At 40.8% G+C, this 10,164-nt stretch overlaps 1 protein-coding gene across 1 annotated transcript in view; it reads right to left on the minus strand.

Moving 5' to 3' along the window:
• LOC122548390 (SH3 domain-binding glutamic acid-rich-like protein 2) overlaps window positions 1–8,135 on the minus strand; it is a 94,607-nt gene extending 86,472 nt beyond the window's left edge. The window contains exon 1 of the mRNA XM_043686963.1: window positions 7,879–8,135. Within this exon, the coding sequence (XP_043542898.1) occupies window positions 7,879–7,923 (45 nt within the window). The 5' untranslated portion in view covers window positions 7,924–8,135. The remainder of the gene's footprint in view (window positions 1–7,878) is intronic.
• Between the last annotated feature and the right edge of the window lie 2,029 nt (window positions 8,136–10,164).

A 10,164-nucleotide genomic window follows, 5' to 3' on the forward strand; every position in this document is an offset into this window, starting at 1 on the left:
TCCTTATCTTCCATGTCCTTCTCCACAGTAAAATACAAAGGAACCTCGATTATCCAAATGAGATGGGCGGGCACTATTTCGTTCGGATAATTGATTATTCGGTTAATTGATTTCCTCTGCGGTTCGGAGTTTTCTGTGAAGTCTGCTGCCCGTTCAGGAGACTAGACAGCAGCACCTTGCGCACAAGACTCCGGGCCCCCAAGCCGCCCACCCTGCCCCTGCATACCCCCAACCCTATCCGTCCCCCATGCCCACTCCCAAGCCTGTCCGCTCCCACCGCGCCTGCTCCCCCAACCCCGTACCCCCATCCATCCCCACCCGCTGTCCAACCCCTGTCCGTGCCTCCACACCCCCATCCGACCTGCTACACACACAACTTTTTGACAGGTTCCACCTTTGCCCTGTACAGGACAATATTAGAGCGATTATCTGGGGAAGGGGGGGTTTAGAGTACACCCCTGTGTAGAACTCCAGGGCATGTGTGGGGCGAGGGTGGGAGGTCAGTCATTTGGACTGTCCAGGACTGTGCTCGGTAGCATTTCAGTGAGCCGAGGTCGTTTTTAATCATTGTACCTGTAAACAAAAGACGCGATCAGAGTTGAAACAGCTCTTTGACATAACATTTCTATCAGGACCTTGAGATCCCCTTCAGATAATCTGATATTTGGATAATTGATATTCTGACAATCGAGGTTCCTCTGTACTCATTTAGTATCTCCCCAGCTCCTGTGGTTCCACACTTAGGCTGTCTTGCTGGTCTTTGAGGGGCCCGATTCACTCCCTAGATACTCTTTTGTCCTTAATGTATTTGTAAACACCCTTTGGATTTTCTTTAACCCTATTTGCCAAAGCTACCTCATGTCTCCTTTTTGCCCTCCTGAATTCCCTCTTAAATATACTCCTACTGCCTTTATACGCTTAGAAGGATTCACTTGATCTCTGCTGTCTGCACCTGACATATGCTTCCTTCTTCTTCTTCTTGACCAAAACCTCAATTTCTCTCGTCATCCAGCTTTCCCTACACCTACCAGCCTTACCTTTCACCCCGGCAGGAACATACTGTCTCTGGACTCTCATTATACTATTCTTAAGGCTTCCCTTTTTCCAGTCATCCCTTTTCCTGCCAACATCCATCCCCAATCAACTTTTGAAAGTTCTTGCCTATACCGTCAAAATTGGCCTTCCTCCAATTTAGAACTTTAACTTTTAGATCTGGTCTATCCTTTTCCATCATTATTTTAAAACTAGAATTATGGTTGCTGGCCCCAAAGTGCTCCCCCACTGACACCTTTATAGAGTAATAATAACTCTTATGTACACCATTAACCAGAAGGGCAACTGAATAAAAGTAAAACATTTTTTCTAGCACAAGCTTAATGTAGCAGGAATCAGCAGACCATTGAGTGATTAAACTACTGTGATGACATCAATTATGAAGGAGACTACAAATCACAAAAAAATGTGAAATTTGAAACATGTTGGTCTTGAGTTCAATTAATTTTCCATCATTCTATATTTTACACAGAGACATATTCCTGACCTCTGGCACATTACAAAAATAATGTGAAATGATCAAATGCCAGCTGATTCATACTTTCCTTATTACAAATCTGAACTGTAGCCAACATAGAAATAAGGAGATAAGTACATCTGAAACTTTATGAATCATTAATAAAATGAATATAACCTCCAAGTATTTAAATTACTTACTTTTTAGGCTGCTCTTGTTATCTCAGCTTTCCTGCAGACATTGGGGTAGAATATCAAATGTATTAGAGACAGGGGAGAAAAGATGCTTCAAGGATGAGGAAGTAAGGAGATTTGAAAGAGGTATTCAAAATCACAAGCCTTTCTAGTGTGTGGGCTAATTTAGGCTACAAACCCAAACTGGACATACTTGCCCTGGTTGGCTGTATTGTGGAGATAGACATGTCAGACCCCTCTGCAATTTTGATGGAGTCAGACCAGCTTTTAAAAGACTCGTGATTCACAGCACCACAGAAGCATCATAAACCATTGTTTGCATATGAGAAGCATTTGAAAGGCAACTTTAAAAAATATCTTCCTTTTTGTAAATGCATGCTTTTACACTAATGGCACCTCAATTCTTCCATGTCAATGTTTGCCCTCCAACCCATCCCCAACAGTCCATCATTGACATCATAGCAGGCTATAGCCCTGCACCAACACCCCATGGTATCTCATGCCTCACAATGGCACTTACATGCCCACTGCAGCAACATTAGGATGTCTAAAGAAAAGCTTTATAAATATAATTCATTCATTTCTTTCCAGTTTCTTCAAATCAAAACTCATTTTTACAAATCAAATAAATGTATCAAGGATCCAAGCACTTTGAAGAATCAACAGCAGGAACTGCAAACATTAGAAACTTCTTAACCATAAAGATTACGAAATTGACAGCAGAAACCAGAAAACCAGAAACTTACCAAGGTCCCTCCAACAGCACTTTTCAAATCAGCAACCTTTACCATCAAGAGGACAAGGATAGTAGCCATATGGGAATGCCACCAAAACAGAACGTTCCTCTCCAAGTCACACATCACCCTGAGTTAGAACTTTATTAGCATTTCTCCACTGTTGATGGGTTAAATTTTTGTAAATCCATATCTAAAAGCAGTATGAGTGTACCTACCCCTCATCAATTGCAACAATTTAAGGCAATGTCTCATCACCACCTTCTCAAGGAAAAAGAAATATAGGTAAAAGATTCTAGTTGAATCAGAAACATCAAAATCCCAAAAATGAATAAAAAACATAGTCAGTCAAGCAGCTTTCAGGTGTTTCATCAGACTAATGAATTTCTGAGCTTGCAGACAAGTTCCAAATGTCTGTTTTCCTTGGATGGGACTGCACTCATCTGCTCCTCATGCCCTTGTTTATATCAAATTTCATTCACCCATCAAACCTGTCCTTGATGACCTATGTTAGCTCTTGGCGTGGCAAAACAACATTTTAAATTCTTCTGCTTGTTTACAAAACCCTCCATGGTCTGACCAGTGTCCATCCCTGTAATCTTTTCAAGCTTTGCAGCCATCTAAAATCAATGCATTCATCTAATTCTCGCTGTTTGTGAGTCCCTGATTTTAATCACTTCACCACTGGTGTCATTATCTTCAGTTGCTTGGGCACTATCCTCTTAAATTCCCTCACTAAACCTTCCAACCTCTCATTTTCCTTTAAGGCACGCTCTAAAATCTTATTTACCAATTTTTTTGGTCACTTATCCTAATATTGCCATGTGTAGCTTAATATCAAATTTTATTCAGTAACTTTCTATAAAATGCCTATGTTAGGAACACTAACAAAATAAAAGCTGTTGTTGCAGTCATTTCTTAGCATAAAATTTTGAGCTGCAGGTCATTTTCATAGCAGCTAATAGGGCTGTGTTTTGTGACAGAACTGTGGCTTTAAGAGGTGCATTTTGTCTTTTTTATTGTGAAGAAATGTTAAGACAGAGGTGTCAAGCAGTCTGCTCCAGTTCCAGTAAAGTAAACAGAAATTAAAACAGAAATTGCTATAAAAGCTCAGCAGATCTGGGAGCATCTGTGAAGAGAAATCGGAGTTAACATTTTGGGTGCGGTGACCCTTCCTTAGCTTGTCAGACCTCAGGTTTTTTTAAAGATGGAACAATAGAAGCAGACTGAATGGATAGAGTCAAGTTCTCACAGAACCAAGATTTTCTTTTAGTTTTAACATTCAGTAGCAGTTGCTGGGGTCTTGCTTACTCCTCTCTCTGTTACAGCTAAAAGCGGGGGTTCTCTTCCTGCTGGTAGAATTGCATGTGAGATTATTGAATTTATTGAATTTGCCTTTGCCAACGGTGTGTTTATGGGATGTTACCGTATTGGAACAGTTAATCAGTAGTAGTTAATATATATATTACTTTGTTAAGCATTTTGAAAGAGTTACAGTTAAGCCAAAAATTTTGTTTGTATTTTAACTATAGTGTATTAATAAAGTGTGTTTTGTTTCAAGTCTGGTCCTCACCTCCACCCCATTAATCTCTGGATAAAGCACATTATCCTCTGCCATTTCCACCAACTACAATCAGACTCCCCACCAGAGAAATATTTCCTTCCCACCTCTATCGGCACTCTGCAGAAACCATTCCCTCCGCAACTCCCTCGTTAGGTCCACATCCACCACCAACCCACCCTCCATTCCCGGCACCTTCCCTTGCCGCCGCAAGAGGTGTAAAACCTGCACCCACACCTTCCTCCTCACCTCCATCCAAGGGCCAAAATGATCATTCCACATCTGGCAGAGATTTTCCTGCACAACCAAACACTTCATCCACTATGTCTGTTGCTCTCGATGTGGTCCCCTCTACACTGGGGAGACAGGACGACAACTCACAGAACATTTCAGGGAACATCTCTGGAATACACCCACCAAACAACCCCACTGCCATTTCAACTCCTCCTCCCACTTTGCCAATTTCATGCAAGTCCTGGGCCTCCTCCACTGCCAAAACCAAGCCACTTGATGCCTTGGTGCCCGACAACCACACGGCACCAACGTTGACTTTACCAGTTTCCTCATCTCCCCTCCCGCATCTCATCCCAGATCAAACCCTCCAACTCAGCACCACCCTCTTGAACTGTCCTACCTGTCTATCTTCCTTTCCATCTATCCACTCCACCCTTTCCTCCAATCTATCACCATCAACCCCCCCCACCTCATCTACCTATCGTCTTCTAAGTACCTTGCCCCCACCCCCACCATTCTATTTAATCTCTCAGCCCGCTACCACCACCAGCCCCCCAATTCCTGATGAAAGGCTTATGCCCAAAGCATTGACGCTCCTGCTCCTCTGATGCTGCCTGACCTGCTGTGCTTTTCCAGCATCACACTTTTCAACTGTAACAGTTTACATAAAAGCTAAAGGAAAAGCAGATTTAAAATGAAAGAATGCTATTTCAGGTAATAATTTCATGCTAGTTTCATGCTGGTAGTCAAAGAGGCTGCTATAGCAACAAAGAAAGTTGGCATGAAATCAGGGTAAAACTATACTTAACATTTACCCTCTAATGACAAATTATAGCTTGCATACACTATCTTATTGCTGTCTTACTGTTGCTGTTACTATTGCTCCTATTACATGTTTATGAGTATATGTCTGAATCTTGTGCTCAACTAGATGATCTGGCTGGGTCAATAAACATTGTTCTTCCTTAGCAAGTGATAGCATCATGCACTTCTGCTTTTTTTATTATAACCTCAAATTTACCAATATCTGAATACCATTGTTCCTCTGTACTGGCAGTAAGAATCATGTATCCTGAACGAGTTTGCCAAAGCAGTTACATGAATGTCAAACTGTGCTGTGCTGTTGACCTGTGGTCATGAAAATCAAGCCAAAGATTGTTCAAATTAGATTATTTAACAACCAAAGAATAAGATTCCTTCTCCCTGATTAAATCTTCTGGCAAAGGTGAAAAATCAGTATTACCCTTGAAGCTGGTATAAAACTGAGAATTCTCTTGTCTTGAATAAAAAATATTAACAACTATATTCAGACATTAGGCGTTGCGACCATGAAAATTGTCAAAATGTTTTTGTTTTGATATAAATACTTGAAGATAAGCACTTATATTTTAATACCAAGCTATGCTAAATGTTTTGTTTTCATAAGTATAGTATTTGTTTACTAGGATACAGTCCTAAGTCACATGATAAGTATGCGAATGTATACTGTGATTTCCTTGTATCATTGAGAACAATGAAAAATATTTATGATTTCTAATCAAACTTAAATTTTCATTTAAATGGAGTAATTTTAATGATTTTTTTAAAGGCGCATTTCCGTTTTGGTCAAAAATCTGCATGACAACTTAAAAATGGAAAGAATCTGACAAAAAGGTAATAATCACAAAGGGCTATAAGAAGGGTGAAACTTTATTGCTGGAACAGCACAGCAGGTCAGGCAGCATCCAGGGAACAGAAGATTCGACGTTTCGGGCACATGCCCTTCTTCAGGAACGTGCCCGAAACGTCGAATCTTCTGTTCCCTGGATGCTGCCTGACCTGCTGTGCTGTTCCAGCAATAAAGTTTCAGCTTTGATCTCCAGCGTCTGCAGACCTCACTTTCTCCTATAAGAAGGGTGATACAATTTTAAAAGAAGTTTCACTACGGCATCCCAAGTGCATCCATTTTCTTCTCCAGAATAGTAACATCATCACTATGTATAAAAAAGTTGGAGGAGATTGTAGAAACAATTAACCAACAGGATAGGCCACCTCCACTTATTAAGCACATATTAATTTGCAACCATTTAAGCTCACCCTAAAATGACAGTATAGATTTTTGTTTCAATCAAACTATTTTGACAAGTTCTGACACATCTCTAGAGTAGGTAGGACATGAATCCAAACTCTCTGGCACAGAGGTAAGGACATTTGACTTCAACACTTCCAATGTTCGGAAAGGCATTTCATAACAGAGATTATTCTTACACTTGTGACACCCACCATGCAGTTAAAGATAATTGACTTAAATGAAAAATAAATTATCCAGGAGACAAAGACAGTAATTTAGAAAGAAAAAGAATTGCTCTTTCATGCTACTTCTATGATTACTGGATGTCTCAAAGCCCTTTACTGCCATTGAATTACTTAACTCATCGCCACTATTGTAATATAGGTAATACAGTGGCCAATTTACATCAACCCCAAGAAAACAGATGGGGCTCCATTTAATAACTCATCCAAAAGGCTGCTTCTAAGTTACATCATATTTCACTGGACTATTAGGTTTGATTTTTGTGCTAAACCATAGGGGTGGAACTTTGTACTTGGAACCTTACGATCGAAGCAAGAATGCTATTTTTCCTGAATGGCTAAACTCTGCATGCATCATCCACACAAATTAAAATCCTAGAAACATATCGGATAAGCACCTCAAGGTTATAAATAAGAATACTGCAGCTACATATTTTAATTCTCTATGATGAAATTATAAATTATAAATTGGTTCAGTAGCATTCTGCATTAGAGAACAACACTTTTGATTTGATTTGGTTTGGCTGTGCATTCTATCCAGGCAAATAATACCTTCCATGAGTACATCAGGATGATATAGCAGAATACAGAGTACAGTGTTACTGCTACAGAAAAGGTGCAAAGGAAGACCAACTCTAAAATATGAGAGGTCCGTTTATAAGTTTGAAAACAGTGGGGAAAGAGTGAAGAGATACAGGTTAAGTCCCCCCACCCTATTAGAAGGTATCAATGGAGAAGCCATCCCTCGCTTACTTGGCAAGTAAGAATTAAGTGCCGCCCCCGCTTTGTGCCTCCTCAGATCTAGCAAACGGTGGCATTAAGAACGGGATGAGGGCAAGGAGAGTACTCGTTACATCAGCACAGCCTAAAGAAATAATGCAATTATTCAGATCTGAGGAAATTCATCTACCCGGAACACACTCCCTAAATCGAACCTTCCCGCTCACGTTAGATTATGACACCGATGACAATACATTTCCAAAGTTTTGTTGCGTATGAAAAACACATCTGAACTCCCTTTGTATCTGTGACAGCAGCAAAGAAAAATTCTAAATCCACAAATCTGCAATGGTCATTATGAGAAGTAGGTCAAACATGTTATATACTGCATCATACACATTGTACTTACAGCTGGACGATAGCAATACAAGATAACGTTAAAAAAAACGTTAGTTTGTTTGAAGTCTGAATCCCAGTTGCACTAAAATATAATGCGTCAATAGTTCTTTATAAAAGGTCTATAAATAAATTGTATTTATTCTAGTTGCTGAAGCGAAGTCCATCTGCAAAGCAAACATCACCCTAACCTCCAAAGCAATAACCTTCTGGTGCGGCGACAACATTCCCACTTACCGCAACAGAGGCAGAAGAGGAGGCGATGAACACACGAATGACCATTTTTTCCAACGCAAGGGAGAGAGAGAACTGCGGATTAAGTGAGCAAAGAAATCTGTTTGAAACCTAACCGACAGTGCTACCCAGTTGCTGCCTACGAATGCATGACACGGAGATGCCAGGTAGTAAATAAATAGGTGCACGCTTCCCGATCTCATTCCCGATCGCAGCCTGCCTATGATTTGTAAGCGTTCTGCCCATTAACTGATGCTGCAGTCGCGGATCGCTCAGCGCGGGATTCTGGGTAGTGTAGTCGTTGCCCTTCGCTACCCTCTGGGAGCGGTGGGACGGACAGACTACATCTCCAGGCGGGCAGCGCGGCACTGACTGCTCTTACCTCCAGTACCTAAATTGGCCAGGAGGGGTGACTCTGCCTCTGACATTGACCAATCTCCCTAAGAGGAGTTAGCCCCATTCATTCATTTTTTTTTGAAGATGCGCGGCAAAGAGCCACCTGTTGTCAAGAGTGGTGCATTTCAGCTGTCCTTCCAAACTTGTATGAAATCCGAATGACAAAGGAGCATTTTGGAGATGCTGCAAATCTAGAGGTTCAGAGCAAAGTCTTGAAAGGTCAACGCTGCCTCAACCTGCTGAGTATTTCCAACTGTGTTGCCTTGAACCATTGGAGAGCATCTTGAAAATCCTAAAGGTGGTTCAGAAAGTGAAAATTACAGAAGGCTTCCCAGCTCAGCCTTGCTGTTACGATTTAGTATGGTTGTAATGTTGCTTCTTAGGTGATGATATTGAAGTTTGGTCAAGCATATTCTACTAACAAAAGTAGGACAATTCTAATGCAACCAATTTTTTTTCTGTTCTGGTGATAGCTTTTACACCAATAATGGAAAACAGAAAAATGAGTGACTACACTTGACACAAACGTGATTTTTGACTTATTAGAGCATCAAAGAGCTATAGCAATGGTAGTCAGAGGGGAAGATGGACATAAACGAAGATGGTTGTATGTGTTGAACAGCAGCCATCAGTGTCTTAGGATATCACAGCAAGAATTATAATGGAAATAGTCACAGCTAATGGTTCTTAATTTTTTTAAAAAAATTCAATATTGTGATATCGCGGTACCATTGACAAGGCCAACTTTGATGTTCATCCCTAATTGGATAATGAAGAGTCAACCACATTGCTATGAGTTGAATGTCATATGTAGACCAGGTGGAGATGCCAGATTTCTTTCCAAAAGAGCATGAGTGAACCAGAAACAATTAATGATAGATGTCATGGTCACTGTCACTGAGGCTAGCTTCCCATTTCATAATTACAGTAATTGAATTTAAATTCTACCAGTTGCCTGTTGGGTCTTGAACCCTTAGATAAAGAAGGAGCACAATGTGGTTAAATGTAAAGTTATGCACTTTGATGTGAAAAACAGAAAGCAAGATTATTACTTAACTGGTGATATATTGGAAAGTGTGGATGTACAAAGGGATCTGGGTGTCCTTATACACTACTTAATGCAAGTAGGCATGCTAGTGCAGCAAGCAATTAGGAAAACAAATAGTATACTGGCCTTCACTGCAAGAGCATTTGGAGTTCAGAAGTAGGGATTTCTTATTGAAGTTATACAGAGCCTTGAAGAGAATGCACCTACAGTATAGTGTATACTTTTCGTTTCCTCCCTAAAAAAAGGTATACATCGTTGAGGGAATGCAGTAGAGGCTCATTAGGCTGATCGCGAGATTGGCAGGACTGTCCTATGAGGAGAGTTCAGTTTCACTTGTCATATACTGTATTCACTGGAGTTTAGAAGGATGAGAGGCAATCTGACTGAAATGTAGAAAATTCTAATAGGACTATTAGAGTGATACAGTGGCTCAGTGGTTAGCACTGCTGCCTCACAACACCAGTGTCCCAGGTTCAATTCCAAGCTGGGCGACTGTCTGTGTGGAGTTTGCACATTCTCCCTGTCTCTGCGTGGGTTTTCTCCAGGTGCTCCGGTTTCCTCCCACAGTCCACGGGTGAATTGGCCATGCTAAATTGCCCATAGTGTTAGGTGCATTCGTCAGAGGGGAATGGGTCTGGTGGGTTACTCTCTGTAGGGTCGGTGTGGACTTGTTGGGCCGAAGGGCCTGTTTCCACACTGTTGGGGATCTAATCTAATCTAAATGCAAGAAAGATGTATTCTCTGGTTGAAGAGTCTAGAAACAGGGGATACAGTCTTAGAATACAGAGTAGAACCATTTATGACTGAAATGTGTAAACATTTCTTCATTCAATGAGTAGTTAACC

The sequence above is a fragment of the Chiloscyllium plagiosum genome, chromosome 3 (genome assembly GCF_004010195.1).
Source record: "Chiloscyllium plagiosum isolate BGI_BamShark_2017 chromosome 3, ASM401019v2, whole genome shotgun sequence".
NCBI lineage: Eukaryota > Metazoa > Chordata > Chondrichthyes > Orectolobiformes > Hemiscylliidae > Chiloscyllium > Chiloscyllium plagiosum.